Here is an 18,116-nt window from a genome sequence, read left to right as displayed (position 1 = left end):
CCTTTGCTTCCTGACTGATTTGCTTTCATTTGCACTTTCTTTGCACTTTCAAGCATTATATGTGATCTTACTTATGCAAAATACTCTATGCAGCCCTATCTTCAAAACTTCAAATGAACCCTCACTTATCTAGGGTTCATTTGAAGTCTAGCCACTATTTAAAACAAACATAAATAATTTTAGATCATTTGTAATGTACCTTTAGGAAAGGAAAAGTAAGTATGTTATTATGTTATCAAATCATATTTCTATTCATAGGAGACTGGCAACAACCTATGCCTCTCCATCATTTACATCCAAAAAGCTATTTACATTGTACAAAAATTATTTTCATTCGCTTAAAAACTCCTACTAGTATACTATCCACTCATTCTTTACCTTCATTAACAAAAAACGTCCTTCTCCTTTCAGAGGTCATAATTACCTCATTTCCCATACCAGCTTTTGACTCTTAGTGCTTTTATATAAGAAAATTTTATGTTATAGTCACAGCATTGCCATGCTTTAGTCAAAGACTTCTAAAAGCAAATAACTTTTACTCTGGATTTCCTGAACATTGAAATGCACATTGAAATTTCACAATGGTCGTTTGAGAAAAAGTCTGTGGGTTTCATGCATGTTATTTTTATCGGTATACTTGTTACATCAACCTGAATTCCATTAACCAGATAAATGTGAACACCAGGCTAGCAACACTGATGTGACAATATAGTTCCCATCTCTTCCATTGGCTTAAGAAAATGGCTTTGCTTTGCTCTTCTGAGTTGGATTCTGATATCCTTGCTTATGCTACATAATATTGCTCTCTAAAAGCAGTCTTATTAGAGGTAACCTGGAGACTTTGGGATTAAAGCAGTACTAAAATATGAGCATATATTCAGCTTGAATAAGAAAAAACAGCTATTGTCTTTCCCCCATTTCAGAAACAAACTAACTACTTCTCGAGTGATATGAGATATGGTCTTATTCACAGAGCTGGTGTTCACCAAATACACAAGGCTATTGTGTGTTTATTCTAATAAATCCCTCCTTGGACTTTTGGTTAATAAAGAAAAAGGTTGCATGATAATTTCATGTATCCACACAACACAAAACAAAATGTAGTGGACTTAGTCAGAATGCAGAGTGGCTTCTGCCTAAAACAAGTATAGTTCTTCCAGAAGGAGCACTCTGGTAGTCTTGATTTTTCTCGTGCACAGTCTCAGGAAGGATCAAACACGCAATGAAAACTCACATGGGTGAGGTAAGAAAGGGAAGGCCACATATGAATGGTTTTCAATTCTTAGGTTAGTTCTACTCAAATTTTTCATAGTTGCATATGTTGCTGATAAATGAAAGGTTAAAGAACTTTAACCTGATTCCTAATTGCTGGATTTATTACTATCTTTCAGAAGCTGTTTTCTTCCTAGAACTCCTGGCCAGAGCTATGATTGATTACTTCAAAAATAAAATTAGGTATCCTCTGTTCTAGAATATATCACTGAAAACATAAAAGTTCAAAAACAGAAATGGTAAGAAGAAGATGTAACTTTTTTAATGTCTTACACGCCTATCCTTATTTCAAGACCTATCCTGTTAAAAAAGTACAGGATAAAGTTTAAAGGGAAAAGGAGAAGAAAGAGCTCTTACTCACAGCCTTTTTCTTTGTGGATTTATCTACTGCAGACTAAAGAGTGAAAAGCACTTCAGTGACATTTGCTGTTTCATGCCTGAAAGCAATAGTGTCAATGTGATGTAACAAATCATAGTAGCAGCCCCAGGTGCTGAGAGAAAGATCCTGCACTCTCACAAGATCAATATCTGCAGCACACAGCCATAATGGGCCATATCTATTTTAGAGAAGAAAAATTAGTCTGTCTCTTCTGAACATATGGATTAACTTTGCAAACATGCCATTATCCAACATTGCTTATAAATTATTCACTAATTAGGAGAACAGGATTCCCTGTGGATCATAATCCATAGCCTACATGCTTAGAAAATGAACATTACAGTAGGTTATCTCCTTGCCTATGCCCTATTCATAGAGAGTATTATTATTAATATCATTGACAGTAACAATATTGGGTTGTGCTAAGATTGTATTAGAAGAGTTGATGAGTGCAGAAAAAAATCATGAAACATATAACTTCTACTTTAGCCACCTGAAGAAAGCAATGTTACATGTATCTCAGACAGAGATTTAAGCAAAACAGAAATTTTAGCTACTTTGGTAATTTCTTCTCAGCCTACCTAATTTCCTTATTACAATAGATGTGGGGTTATTCTTAAATAAAAGCAGAAACTCAGTGTTTTCACAACATGGTAACACATACATTTTATTGGACTTTTAGTTATTCCATAGGTAAACATTCCGGCGTTTCAGTCATTTATAATATGGCAGCTCTAAAATGAGTTTTCTTCTTTAAATGAACCAGTTTCACAGCATACATTTTAAAGTATGCTTTGAAAACTGTATGCCTGAAAATTTAATTACTAAAGATCTCTAAAAAATATGCAAGTCTTGTATCAGCCATGGTTTGTTTCAGAATGAAAGTTTTTAAAGCTAGGTTCAAATCAATTGCCTTAAAGAAATCAATTTACTTCTGCACTTGTCCCATTTGGTCTACTATATGTGAGAGGGGGTTTAAAAGAAAGATTATTTTTTCTATTGCTTACTATAAATAACGAGCTGATTTAACACAGAATTCATGGAGATTAGATACAGATTTATTTTATGCAGTAAATATAGGAGAAAAATATTTTTTCTTTTCACATGACAGGATAATCCTAGGAAAGGTACCTATTAAAATAATGTTCTTAGCCTTCATTAGCTACCTGAAATTCATCTTCCTGCCTGGGAAAAAACAGCTGCTTCCTGTTGTCCTTGCCAAGAGTTATTGGTCCAGCTAATCCTCTGTCTCCATATATCCAGAGAGTGACACTTGCTTCAATTCCTGCATTTCCTGTCAGTATTGACACTTTCCATTCATCACCTGAAGGAAGAGGACACTCACCGCCTTGGAGATCTCTCATTTCCTCTGTGAAATACAGAACATCAGTGGGAGATGAAAATGGACATGAAACTGCCAGTCGCTGTTGTAACTTCAGCACATAAGGAGGCCATAACAGCAGGGGTATTGTATTTTTTCATGCCAAGTGACATAGTCTAGAAAGATTGATTTATGTTTCTTGTCTAGACCAAAATGTCCTGACTAGTTGAGCTACAAGAATCAGCTGGAAAATAACAAGTTGTCTCTCACACATGCTATCATCATATTCTTTATATGTATTCTGGAGCAGAGTAAGGATGTTATGGTGCAGAACTATGACCATTAAATTGACATTTCTGACTCTTTAGTCTGACATTTAGAAACAAGTAGAAATACTCCTCTAATGCCTTGTGTTGGGACATCATTAGCAGAGTCATATGTCTGGGAATATAGACAATTTTCATTTCAAATTAAAAAATAAATCAGGAAATTAGCTTTCTTCAAGTTAAATATCAATAAATACTGTAAAAAAAAAATCAGAAAAGACCTCAATATAGCCTTGCCCAGCCATACTTATGCAGTGCCATCATTTGGATTCAAGCATGCTCTGCATGAACGAGACAATAGCAGCACAGTAGCACCTTATGAATAAATTTCACAGGCCTAATGGCTGAGCAAACATAATTTTGTAAAACATAAATTTCAACCTAGTGATCTTCCATCCACCCTTAAGAGAAACATACATAATGCAGAGATGTCAAACAACACCTCTGCACAGGAGATATGGAAAAACAGACTCTATTAGGGTAAAAGAATTTAGTTTTGAGTAATTTAATCAAAGTGGAATTTACAAACATCGGATGTCTGGAACACTACTTTTCAGTAATGGGACCACTGACCATGGAGCCCTCTCCAAAAGAGGGAATCCTTGCTGCCAAGAATTCATAATCTGTTCTGACACAAGAGGCAGTTATAAGCCCCAAATTTGAAAAGATGAACCTACACATTGCCAATATACTGTGTCCTCCAGGGGGTCCCAAATTGTTCGCATGAGACCTTTCCATGTGAGTGCAAAAAGCTTTTTAATGTGCCACCAATATGAATTTGTTGAAGAATTCCCAATGCATCACTGTGGATGTTTCTGCTGCACTACATAAGTTATGTAGTGGTATTAGAGTCCTTTCCTTTTTTATTTGCTTGATTAAAATACTGTACTGGGTTTCCCTGGATGGAGTTTTTCCCTCCACTTATTACACTACTCTTACATCAAAGGAAAAGAACCAAACACCCAACCAAACAAAATCAAACCAAAACCAGACAGAAAAACAAGTGATGCAAAAGCTATCACTCACTACCAGCAGCACTTTTTTCTTAAAAGTTGCACTCAAAAGGAATTACACAGTTGGTTGGATCACCAGGTTGTCTTATACTTAAATCAACATGGTAACTAAAGTACCAAATCTGAATTATGATCCACTAGCAGTGATATCTTAACTGATGTGAAATATTTACACAAGGAATTGCAAAGGAATTAGGATCCAGTAAAAAGTTCTACAATAGATAAGGACTGACTTCTGAAATCACAGTAAATTTAACACTGGTAAGGATTCTAATATTTGGTTAATTAATTTTTAAGAAATTCAGAACTCTAGTAGTATGACTTTTACAGCAGTGCCTCTAACAGTGGTCGTATGACTTTGGAATGGTCATAGTGATTTAGAATAGGAATTACTGTCATAATAATGGCTGGTTTTATTGTATTCTCCATCATGACTGAGAACAAGTTATTCTGAAAGGAAAAAGAAAATCCACACCTCAAAAATAAAGCAAGAGGAAAACATCTTGAATTTACCTGAATAAAAACTTAATTACACTTGTCTTTCAGTGCCTGAAATAACAGAACTATAGCAAAGTAATTGCTTTGGTATGATAAATATTTTTGAGAACTTGACTATACAATTTTCTGTAACTGTAGTTGTCTACCTTCTCACCTGTCTCTCTGAAAGCTAGAGTTCCTTCCAGCTGTCTAAAACCACATCTTTCTTACAGCAAAGAGATTAAAGTGTTCATAAAATGCACATGTATTCAAGAAACATAAGGAATCCCATGCTGCCCTGTGTGCTTAGGTGAAGAATTACATACTTGGGCAGTTGCTATCCAAAGCAGATACTGCAACCTCCAACTACTACCTCTTGGAACAATTATAACAAACAAACAATTCACAGGCTTGGAATGCTTTTTGCTTCATAAATTACTGGCTCTTCTTACAAATGGAAATCGGTAGCATTGATTTGCTACAGGCTAAAAATATTCCATCCAGTCTGAAAAGAGGATTTGATGGTTGCCCTGCATTACTCATGGGATTTTACACATTTCATGACACCATGCTGTAAATCTATTGTGACAAAAATTAATTCCAATAGGCCTGCATGAGAATGATGAAGTCACAACCCTTCCCACAATTTCACAGAAATAACTTTTTAAAATTTACTTACTTATCCTAAATGTATCACCATAAGAAAATTATTTTGTCTCAGAAGACCATATTACTGAGTGACACTTTTAAATTGAACCATCAGAAAAATTAACCTCTGGAGCAGAAGTTTGGGCAATAAAGTTGATGTATTTTTATTACACCTGTGTGTATCATCATTTCCAATGTTAACTGAGTGGAAATGAGATCAGATTTTATTTGTATCTTATAAGTAAAATGCATTAAAAAATTAATAGCAACTAATAATACCAGACATACAGGAAAGGAACATGGAGGATTTCACAAAGATACACTTTGTTAATACCAAACCACAGAGATGTTCTCAAGGTCACAGGCAGCATTTGTGTCATGGAAGCTAATGACATCTGAGCTGTTAAGTAGAAGCTGGGACCTGACATCATCTCTGTACAGTGAAAGAAGTTTTTTGAGGAACATTGAACTCAGGCTGCAACGGGAGAAGCCCCAAATGCTGTAGCACTGTTTTCAGATTAATGAATCCTAAATCAATTATTGTTTGTGAAAGCAGAAACCAAAACACATCTACCAGTTAGCAGACACAGACATAACAATGGGAGCCTGGTCAGCCTAAGAGTTAATCTGCTCTGAGTTTGCCTGCTAAGCCTACTGCTCGATTGTGCGCTCAATACAAGGATCGCCCTTTTCCAAATATTAACTGGGAGTGAGAAAAAGCAAATGAGAATTTAATGAATATCAGTCTAAAACTCAAGGCTCACCTGTACATGTCAAATGACATATGTTGAGTGAGTGTATCTTACTAAAAAATGACCATTTTATTTGAAAGACAGAGTAACTTTGATATTTCTGTTCATTTTCCATAAGCAGACTCTATATTTATGAATGCCAGAAAAACTACTTACAAAGTGCTACAGACTCTATGTAACCAATTTCACAGCAGATATTGCTTCTCTAAAAGGATCCTTTGTATCCAACCCTAAGAACATCCAGCTTCTTTGAAAACAGATTTGATGGGCTTGTGTATTGTTGCCATGGGTTTCGGACACAGACAGCATATCTGCTGACAACCCACCACACTTTTGGAAGGCTTTGTGACACAATGATACAAGATGAAGTCTGATAGATTAGAAATTGGGTGTTTTGAGCTAAAAATGGAAAAAATATCACCAGAAAGAATTAAGTATTAGTAGTGATTCACATCTCTGCTTGGAATTTAACCAGAATGCTTTGGTTGAACTGAATTTAATTAAAATCCTGCCTAATACTTCCCATTAAATCCTACAAACAAGTATGCCAGATTTGATGTCTTGTTCACATAGCCAGAATTTTAATGTACACGTTGAAACAGTCTGAGGATCAAGTTTGAAACCAAATCAGCAACCCACCTGAATTATTTGCTACATGAATGCCTTTGAGAATACCTGTAGCTGAATAAGCATGTCCCTCATGCTGGAAGTTGCAATACAATCTTGTCTTTAAAGCTCTTTCAAAGTAACACATATTTTTCCACCATGTGAAAGTGCCTCAATGTGCTGTTTGGAGCTCAGTAGTTTCCATTTAGCCCATCTGCTTTTCATGGTGATATGACACAATTCAGACTGCCAGGGTCTTTGGGTATATTGAAATAAAAGAGATGCAGGAAGCAAACATGATCATCCCCACTCTTTAAGAGACGTATCAGTCCCTGTTTTGTTTAGTTGTCTAGTTCCTCAGTTTGGTTACTAGGATGCTGAATATTCCAAAAATTGTTGTCTTAGACCATTTATGCAACTTCTTTAGCTAAAGAGAAAGCATTTTATTCTAGAAAAATGCATCTGCTAGACCATGACTCCAGAAGCATGACCAGAACATTGTTTATCTATTCCTACCTGCCAAAACATAGGTATAGGTATAGGTATCTAGCATGCAGTGCATCAAAACCTTCCTCTTTCCTCCAGTGAACCATAAGCAGAAAACATGAGAGCATAAATGAGAAATATTCCATTACTTTCAGTGAGCTTTAGATTGGGCTCTGCACCATATCAACCTCATAATTTCCACAGAAATATCCAATAGATTATTAGTTAACTTAAAAAAATAAAAATGAAGTTATTCAACAAGTTATTCAACCTGCTGATGCCTTATCAACAAACCACATTCCAATGCCCCTTTTAGAAAAAGAGTAACTGGCAATGCATTTTATGTTGTGTTTTAGTTTGCATAATCCGATAATCTGGAAAAGCCATTCATTGACCTTCCTGAGGCAAATCTCCGCAAACTTGCACAGAGGACAAGCATAAAACATGTACCACAATTGGAGTTGAAGGCCTTTGAGGTACTGGCTCCTGGGCTTTTGCTGGTTGGAATTGAGATTCTCTGAAGACTTCCTTCTCTTGTTTGGGTGCTGCAGATGCTCCCATAGGCTTTTCCTGCATTTTCCTAGACAACTAAAACAATGAAATGTAAAATCTGTCACTAGCTACAAGCCATTTCCTTTTTCTTGCTCAGAAGCTAATAACAGATCTCACAGTTGTTCCACACAGCAGACATCAAAAACTTTTCTCTATGTATTACACAGCTACTAGCAATAGGATTTTATTGTTAGCAGGATGCCACAAAAAATGGGAAAAAACCTGACATACTAATTAAAGTCCATTCAATGTTTTAAGAATCTATGCAAAAATTTAACATTTGTGTAGGAATAAAATGACTTGTTAAAATGTAGCTCTCCCCAAAATAACCTTCTCCACCCCCAAAACGTTTCATTTCTTAAGAGTGGGAATGCTGAAATGAAAATTGCTAGAGGCCCTTTGAATAATATAAAGCAAATTGATACTGTTAATATGAACATGTCAAACAGACAGTATTTATTGCTTGCATAGAAAATATTAGCTCCTTTTTATATTCCTTTTAGTGAGCAACATGGATTCAGGAGGGCTGAAACCTGTGACAAAGTAGCATTTAGCTTTACTTAATGGCATCAGTAAGCTCTGCCTTGTTGAGAATTTCTATTGAAAACACTGCTCCTCCAAAAGGTAATAAAAGAAAATAATTTCCTCATTCCTACAAGGGCACAGTGATCAAAATATTCCTGTCACCTTTCAGCAAACAGGGACAGAACAGTAGGGATGTGCTTACAGTGACTTTCCTAATGCTTTGACCACAATACACATGGAAAAATTAGTAAGACTGGTTGTATGTTTTGATACTTTTTGCTGGTGAAAGCATTCGAGATCAGTTTGTTCTGCTTATGTTCGGAAAAAATCTGACCAACTTCTCAGTTGCAAACTGATGCCCAGTTTAGCCTTTTCACGAGTTGTTTCAACCAGTTGTTTCATTGAATGAGTTGTTTCATTTCCTGATCTCTGTAGTGAAGTCCGCCAGACAAGAATATGTTTCCTGTAGAATAGTGTTTCCTGCAGTTATAATCTAAGTCAGCTGGCTATCTTTGGTAGCCAGTTTTTCACCAAATTAAAAACTTTGTTCTCCTGAAGGGGAAAAGGCAAGCAGGCTACCCAATGACAGTGATCCAGAGTGTGCTGAGACCTAATTTCTGAGTCCTGGCTAGTTGACTAGGTCAATTCTCTACTGAGGAAATATTTTGACTGCAATAGCTCTCAAATCTGACTATGGGACAGAAGTACAACATAATGAATATACTGGGTGGGGAGTACAATGTATTTCACATCACCAAAAAACAAACTGAACACTGCCAAGTAGGCCATCTTGAAAGTCTGCTAATTCCCCTATAAAATCAGGAAGAACTGTGGTAGAGCTGGCAGCAAGACAACATCTCCCAGGCTTCCAAAATCTGTGACTAGAATGGGGAACACCCCCAGGAAGTCAATATCATCTTTATCTCGTCACCGGGTTTGATTCTCATTTTCAAAAGCTTAGTAGTAAAACAATTGATGTCTACTGTATCATTATTATTATTACTACTATAAAAAGAAAGGAATGAACTTAACTGATTATGTAGGAGAAATTAACGGTGCATACAATACACTTTTCACTTTTAAAATTACTGAAACCCAACAAGGGAAATGGTGTCAATGTATTTTTTAAATTTTTGTTTTGAATTTCACCAGTTTAAAAGGCTAATCACTAAATAAAACCATAGATTATTAAGAAATCACATGCATTTGAGGATCTGTGGGTAGAAAAAAATATTTCTCTCTCCAGTATTAACAACAGGTTTGGTTTGGTCATCTGGCAGAAGACCAACATATATCCCTTTACTTCGTACCTATCCCAGACTCACAGATCCAGTTTCCAAATTATTCTCAATTTTAAAATGACAGTATTCATCACCTGTGCCCTAAGAAATTGAAAGCAGAAACATGAATTCAACAATTAACATAGCTGGAGGATGTTCCTTAAGTCTTAATTATTACTTCTTTCCAGTATTATTTCTGATTAACTTTACATTCTTCACAACATGCTACATTACTGCACACACAGAGACATACCTGCACCTAATCCCTGTTTATTCCTTTAGGACCAGAAAAACGAATCATATAAGTTAGTGAAAGTGAAAGACCAAATGAAGCATTCTGGTTTATGTCAGGATTTAGGCAAAGGCTAGGATATATTCAAAGGAGTTTCCCACTTAAACAGTTTTCAGAAGATTAAGGAATGTGAAAATATCTATTTCAGAACACATAGGATATTTCTATACAAATTTTATGCATAGCACAGATTTGTTAATTCTATATAACTTGTATTCTTCCTCAATTTCATAGCACTTACAAGTTTAATTTCAAAACCTTTACCCAATGTCGCTTTTTATCCAGACCTCCTGATCCACTGGTGAGAGCACTGCTGAAAAATAAGATACTCACAAAGCCTATATTCAAAATATGGATCAAATATTTTAGTCTCTGAAAGTGTATTGGAGGCAATAAAAAAACTCACGCACCTCATATCTGAGTACTTACACAGCTCTATTTCATATTCAGTTTTCTACTCCCAAATAAAACTTATGCAAGAATATGCCTCACACAAATGTGAGAATTTGAACTTAGGTGAACAGAATCACACTTTAAAAGTTAGTGAAGTATACACTTGCTTACATCTTAGTTATTCTTTAAGAGGTTTTATCTTCGTCATCTATCTAGCAGCACATAAGTTTTAACTACATCCACATTCTCAATAGTTTAAAAATATAATCAGACCTTTACTGATTCACTCAACTGCCAAATTGACAAGACACCTTCTCTTGCTATATTTTTCTATCTTTTCTTTGGCAAATGAAGGAAAAAATCTGAAACATTTTAAATCCGAACGAAGTTTTATGTCATTTTCATCCAAGCAAGTAAAAAAAGATTCTCTCTTATCACTGACAATTCACTCAAACTATCTGCAGAGGGAAACACAAACAAGAACTGCTTACTGCTCCATCACACTGGTCATCTTTGATCTTCAGATACATTCTTGCTTTTTTCACACTTTCAAACATGCAGAGTCCAGAACCGATTTTATGCACCTTCCAGTAGGATTCCTGCTGCTGCTGACCTGCTCCACTGCAGCTCCCATCAGGTCTAAGGGACAGAGACTTGTGTTGAGCAGAATGATGGTGCCATGTTGAAACACACCCTTTAGATCAGAAACAAAAAGTCCTTTGTGAACAGCACAGCCTTTCTCCATATTAAACTTTGATACTGATGCTGCTCCTACTGTTTCATTTTAAGCACTTACTCATGCATGCCCTTGTATAAAAGATAAAAGAGTCAGTGTCAGGTAATTCAAGTATACCTCCAGTCTTTGAATATTTGCTGCTTTCTGTGCAGGCAGTAACCAGAGCAGTGGAAATCCTTCCCTACTGCACAGCATCCATGCTTTTTCTTGCTCAGCAGCACAGCACAACATCCAGAGCACAAGGGGAGTGGCAAATTAAGGAACTCTTCTCTTTCCAACAGCAGCTCTGGTGTACTACTTTTCGAAGATCTACTAGGAAGTTTAGGGTCTCATCTTTCTGGTGTTACAGCCCACCCTATTTGCATGTACCAGCTGCAGTATCCGCACCGCTCGTCCCGGGAGAGCAGCAAAGGGAACCCTGCCGAGTGCCGCCTACCTGTTAAACTGTAGTTGAGCTCCACCTCGTGGAAGAGGCTCCCTCTTTTAGCTTGCATACCTCTGACGCTCGGTTAGATAATCTGCTTTACAACAGCAAATTTCAGAAGAGTCTTCCTAACTTCCCTCTGACCACCTTACCTTGACACGCACAACAAATTCTTCAGAAAGGCCAGCATATCCTGTTGTTTCATCAGCTACTGTGCCTTGGAGATTGAAAGCCACAGTGTGACCTGGGTAGCTGGCTGACTCAAGAATGGCACAACCACTTGGTTGAAGGTGAACATGGAGCTCACAGCATGCCTTGACTTTGCTCTAACATAGTCAAAGAAGAAATAATAAATTAGATGAACTATATGGCAAAATCCAAACCAGAGAGTATCATATAGTTTCTGTGTTGTTCGAGTTCCCACAATACTACCAATCTAGTATAAAAATCATTTTTCAGATCTGCAGTCCCAATATTTAAGGACTAAACTTGTGGTCTCTGTGGAATTTGACAGAAACAGTTCATTGTAAGATGACACAGATCTGAAAGACGCCTGGGTGCCTCAATTGGAGAGAGTGTCACAGCCTATAAATGTGGCAAAGAAGTATAAAACTGACACAGACAGGAAATGAACCATGGTAACTCTTGGCCACAAGCCCACCTTCTCTTGCCTTTGCATTTGTCCTCATTCATTTATACTGTTCCCACAGAAAGCCCTTAGACAGCGTGAAAGAGTAAAGCAACATGCTCTCCATGTTTGCCTGTTCAGGTTGACAGGCTCTATGATCCCATTGTATAAAATACATAATTTAATATTTTATGAATACATTTATCAATACATATTAATACATATTTAAATATTTTATCAACTCATCATCATTCTCATATTTAAATAAAACTAGAATTTTAATCCATGTAAAGTGCTAAAAATCCCTCTAATAATTGATAATACTTCTGATTTACATCATCTAATATTTTTTAGAATTTTCAAGACTACAAAGAATCAATATTTCTAGGAAAATCTTTCATTTTCAAGGTGCTACCTTCCGAAGAAAATGTTAAAAGCACTGTCTATCAGATTCAATATACCTTTACAAGTAATGGAAAAATTGTATGGATTTTAGAAGGAGTTGTGAAATGAGTGAGTATGTATTAAGTATGTATTATAAGGCTAACTGCAAGTTTGTGTTGCCTTTTTGTTGCTCCAATGCCTGAGAGACAGCTGTCCTGTCTTGCAGGTGTCATAAACCATCAAAGACTCCCAAAGCACCCTCAGACTGTTTTCTGAGGCCTTTCACCAGAGGACTGAAAGCTCTCCTGCATGAGGGGGGGTACCTGGGCATTCCCACCTACACTCCTCATATAAACCCTATATGCATATATTTACACACATTGATCATCCAGCGTCCTTTCACTCTAATCAACCCCAAGGAATCTATTAACAACCTGGATTACTCTCATCTCCTGGGATAGGTCGCAAGAGTTGGAGACTAGGAAAAGGCTCCCACAGAGTGTGGTTGGGCACTGGAACAGGCTTCCCAGGGAAGTGGTCACAGCACCAGCCTGACAGAGCTCAAGAAGTGTTTGGACAACACTCTCAGGCACATGGTGTGACTCTTGGTGCTGTCCTGTGAAGGGCCAGAAGACAGATTTCCATGATCCTTGTGGGTCCCTTCCAACTCAGGATTTTACTCTGATTCTATGATCAGAAGGAACTGAATTCTACAACTCCATTTACCTACTTGTATACTACAAGTGCTGAGGAAGAAAGGTCATAGTAAGACCTTGAAGGTGGGCTGAAACAAATCAAAATGCATTAAAACAAACCCTGGATTCTAGCAGTTGTCTTATGACTGGCATGTTACTTAGGAAAAAGAAAAACACAAAGGAAAAAGGGGCATTTAAAATCAAGCCTGAGGACTTTTCCTTTTTGAAAAAGAGGTGATATTAGGGCATTCCAGGCAGCTTGTCAACATGTGGCAAACAAATAAAAATGACATCTTGGAATGGTCTGATATTTCTGAATTAAAAAAAAAAAAAAAATCAACCGAAGAATAAAAAGTAAATTGTGAGAAAACAAAGCCCTATGTCTAAAGTCACCTATTTATTGGCAATTTCCTGGGCTCAGTTCTGCAATTCTTCACTCCTTATCCGATTGGAAATACAAGTAGTTATTACACAGATTTAAAAACTTTTTTTTTTTAATCAGATGATGACATGCCTTTATGAAGCAGGAATCAGTAACAGCATTCCCTACCTTTCCAGTTACATGGCCTCTGACAAGAGCAAGAGCAAGAGATGGCATTTGATGACTGCTGAATATACATATATTTCTCCTTTCGACATTTACGTCAAAAAGACCTAAGAGTTAAATGAAAAAAATGTTAGAAGTAAGTATATTAATTCATATTTGCATTTAATTACAATCGATGGTTTATCATTTTCAAAGGGAAAGAATTAATTAAGTGTTAAACTCAACAGTTTGACCTCTCTGATCAATAAATTCTCTCATTTGTTCAGGAAAGGGCATCTAGGGACTACTGTCTATTTTGCTGCCTTGAGGAGAAAAGCCCTGAGAGGTAATGATAAGGAACAAATTTCTTTTTATCAGCACATATGTTTAAAAAAAAATCCATAAAAAGGAGCTGAGAACTCCAGCATAATGAACTGGGCTCTAGCAATGAATTTAGATGATAAACAACAGATGGTGTAGGGAGCATGAAGCTCTCAGGTAAGAGAAGAGATTTCATTTTCTCTACATCCATATTAGAATTTGTAAAGCAAATCCTGCAACATAGCTCATGGCTTCTAAAATTTTAAATCTGGCCAATTTTGCAAACAATTAACTCTTATAACTACAAAATATTGATGAAAGGTAAATCGTGCAACTTTTATTGTCCCCAGGGACAACAGCGATTTTTTAAGCGACTGTTCTACCAGTCCATTACCTTGCCTTTTTGCAAGATGGAGCTGTCTCTGGACGAATCCTGTGGTGTCCTGATGCACTCTTTGGTGTGTCCTGAAAGATTCTATCAGTTCCAAAAAGATCTGTGTAAGGGCCCTGGTGAGATGTCAGAAAGACTGAGCAGCTCCATCACTACCAAGGGAACAAAATATATGTGCCTAATATGACATGTATTAGAGTTAAGTGTTACTAATGCAGTAGGATGAAAGTTGATAAAGGTGGTACTGGTAGACTGCCAGTAAAATCAATTACAAAAATAGAAGGATTTACAATGAATTTACATGTATATATATATAAATCTATGTGTACACACCCACATATATGTATACTGCTTATTAATGAAACCTACCTAAATTTGAACTTGTTATCTTAGATGAATCTAGTTTCAAAAGACTGTATCTGACCTTGCCATGTGAGTAGGAGCACTAAACTGCAGATGACAAGAAGTTTCTATTTGGTAAAGGAAAGCCAGCAACAAGACACCATATGAGAATTTGTGTTTGTGTGTAAATTAAGCATATAATTTCTGAGTTCTTACAGTCATGAATACATGTATATGTTTTAAGTAAGGAAAATGTTTAGTACAATTATCTACTTCTATCTATTTTAAGAGTCTCTATATTAAAGTCTTTCTTTCCTGTATCTTTTATGCATACATCCACATGGAAAATACTTTACCGTATTTGTTTTACGTGTCACCAAGAACATCAACTCTGCCATCTGGGTAAAGGCAAATGAAGCCACAGGTAAGCCTGTTGTAAAATTGAAGTGTCATGCCTTTCTGAAATTTCCACTTTTCTGCAGCCCACTAGTTCTGTAAACAACAAACAGAAAAGACTTATGAGAAGACGATACACAGGAATTTGTCATACATAGTGTTCAACTGACCTGATTTCACTCAAAACATAATTTCAACAGTTTAAATTTAGGTAAAAATGTATACTCTTACAGTTTCTTCTCTCTTGAGTTCCAGCTCTTGTCCTGTTCAGATAATAACAGTGTAATTAATTTACAGAGATCCTTCATTCCCTTTGAGACAGTTCTCCTCCCCACCAATTTTCACTTACTTCCTGGAAACGTGCTGGCATCTGTCACAGGCAGTTCTCTAGCAATATTCCCATTGCCCTGTCCCTGGTCCAGCCACCTAAGAACCAGAAGCATTTTCAGCAATAACTGTGATTGGCAACTTCCATAGTATACACGGCACTTAATACTTGCTGTCCTATGCATTAAAATCTCAAGGCTGACAAACAGCAACATAAATATCTGGCTTTAGTGAAAAGAGATTAACACTGGCAAAAAAGTGTTTTTCTTTCTTGTTATTGCTGAAACATAAAAAAATGCTTTCCTGGACTGAGGTACAAGGGCCTAACTCAATTATTACAAATCAGAGAGCTCATATTCATCCCAGGTCAATAATGACTTTTGCAGTGGTTATGATGTTTGTTCTTCCTGTCTGCAATAAGGCTACGGCAAGATGCAAACTGTTCTGTGCCCTGAAAATCCGTATACAAGGAGGCAAATCCAACAGTGGCAACACTTTCCACCATGTCTGAACTATGCTTTTACAATGCCTTTGTACACATCTACTTATGTAAGTTAACTCCATTTGACTCAAAAGCATTCACACACTCAGCGCACGATAGCAAGCACGGCATCAGGGTCTAACAATAACTAGTATATACCCTGTATTTTTCTGCCTGAAATGGATTTGAACTCTCCCTAAATTATGTATGAAGCCAGCATTATAGATCTCTTCATAGCAGTTCATCTCATTTAAAATACAGACTCAAAATTAGGTCAGGCAAGGACGAGGTGCTGTATCTGATAGGCAGAAAGCCCTTACTCACACATAAATCAGTTTCAGTGTGCACATCGCTCACTCTGAGCTGTCTCAGGCAGTTACTTATTCACTCACAGTAGTGAGAGCAGGAAATAAAATTGGGGTGCCACTGGCAAGATGCAGCTAGACTCTTAAGTGACTGGACTTCACCATTCGTAATATTTGCACTGATATTTATCGATTAAAATTTTTCCACAAGGTGTTGAGAATTAATCAGGCATAGATAAAACTGTAAATGAGCTGTAGAATAGAAGATTCATAACAGCAGCATCTACAGGGGAAAAGGCAGGGAAGTTAGAATTGCTTCAAAGTACGTTGCAGCTCAGTGACAGGCTGCAAAGCAAATGAGTAAAGGAGATGTTGTCTGCTAGCTGCATTTGTGATTGCCTTTTCACAGGATCTTAAAGTCTGATCTTGAGCTCACTGAACTCCAAGCTAATCTCCATACTAACTTCAGTAAATCAGGAACAGTTTGCTCGAGAGACAGCAAGCCACTCCTCTGAAAAGCCTTGCATTGCATGACACGGAAGAATGGATGAATGGGTGAAGATACAAGGTGTTGGATACAGGAAATGTGTGAAAAAAGTCTGCCTTAAGTAGTTCAAAAGGTGCAAGAATGGAAAATTCCCACACAGAACTTTTTATTGCTTTCTCCTTAGTTCAAATGGACCAGAGGTTTGGGGCAGATCCAACTCCTAGAGCTGTAAAAAGAATCAGACCATCTCAGCTCACTTCTTAGGAAACACATAGTTCCCTTTACAGGACATTTCAGGAGAAAAACTAAGAGTATTTACAAATTTACTAAAAATCTAACTCAAATCAAACACCACCAACCTGTGACAAAGAAAAGTATAATCAAAATCTGCTATAGGATCCTTCATTACAACTTTGTCCAGAAACCATCCATTTCCTTAGAAGAAATAAAGTGAAACAAAAAAAAAGTTTGTTCATGAGAGAAAAGTTGATGTATTTAATTATGCTAGATATCCTAGTTTTCTCTCTTCTATTGGATCTGCAAAATCTGCTGCTCCACTGCCAGGTTGCAAGAGTCACAGCTACCCTGATGGCTGGAGAGAAGACAGTACCTCCTCTAGGTACTCAAGAGCTTCCTTATGGGCCTGCAAGGTGCTGGGTCTCTGCCTGGCTACATCCCTCCCTCCTTTAACATGGCCATCATATGAGATTTATTCATTTTGCCAATCAAAATATCAAAAAAATATCAAAATATTAGATAGCAGCTTATGATGGCCCCAAATAAGTTGCTATGTTTACAGTATTTAGGGTCAAGAGTTTGAAAAATAGGACTTGTGACTGCAAGCATTTAAAGTTTCACCATTAATTGGAAGTCTAATGACAGGACAGTGTGACCAAAATCTTCAATTGCATCTTTACAGTGCAACTGATAATGCCACTCCATCTAAAATTATAATACATCATTTTAAATTTAATACAAGACACAATCAATGTCTTAACTTGAAAACATTCCCCCTCTTTACAGTTTTTTATAGGGATTAGCAAAAAATTACTATCAGATGGTGTCCTTAACATAATGGTTGAGAGTATAGTGAAAGTGAGATTTCTGGCCTGATCCAAGCCCACTGTGTCCTATAACAATCTTGTACAAATGTCCAAGGTGCGCAGCTTCAACAGCTAAGATGTTGGTCTGTAATGAACTAACAAAATTTCAGAAAAAATAAAAAGCAGAGCGTTCTTCATCCACGAGATTCTGAAGAGCCATAAACCCTTATGACTCTTTTGAAGACCATCATTTGAAATATTAGCTGTTGATAAAGCAAGAGCAAACCAGGAAGGTCGGGTTTCCCAAA

At 36.8% G+C, this 18,116-nt stretch overlaps 1 protein-coding gene across 1 annotated transcript in view; it reads right to left on the bottom strand.

Annotated features, from left to right (window-relative positions):
• The window catches only part of RP1 (RP1 axonemal microtubule associated), a gene marked incomplete at its 3' end in the record, with an annotated part of 163,329 nt that overhangs the window by 118,662 nt on the left and 26,551 nt on the right, over positions 1–18,116 (bottom strand). The window contains 13 exon segments of the mRNA XM_082284668.1: positions 2,818–3,020; positions 8,696–8,820; positions 9,558–9,667; positions 9,671–9,739; positions 10,814–10,966; positions 10,969–11,016; positions 11,635–11,808; positions 13,740–13,843; positions 15,147–15,255; positions 15,397–15,428; positions 15,515–15,591; positions 17,125–17,200; positions 17,875–17,963. Of these exon segments, the coding sequence (XP_082140794.1) occupies positions 2,818–3,020; positions 8,696–8,820; positions 9,558–9,667; positions 9,671–9,739; positions 10,814–10,966; positions 10,969–11,016; positions 11,635–11,808; positions 13,740–13,843; positions 15,147–15,255; positions 15,397–15,428; positions 15,515–15,591; positions 17,125–17,200; positions 17,875–17,963 (1,369 nt within the window).

Source organism: Coloeus monedula (assembly GCF_965178545.1).
Source record: "Coloeus monedula genome assembly, chromosome: 1".
Lineage (NCBI taxonomy): Eukaryota > Metazoa > Chordata > Aves > Passeriformes > Corvidae > Coloeus > Coloeus monedula.
The sequence above is the reverse complement of the archived record's forward strand: the minus strand, read 5'-3'. Positions and strand labels throughout refer to the sequence as shown.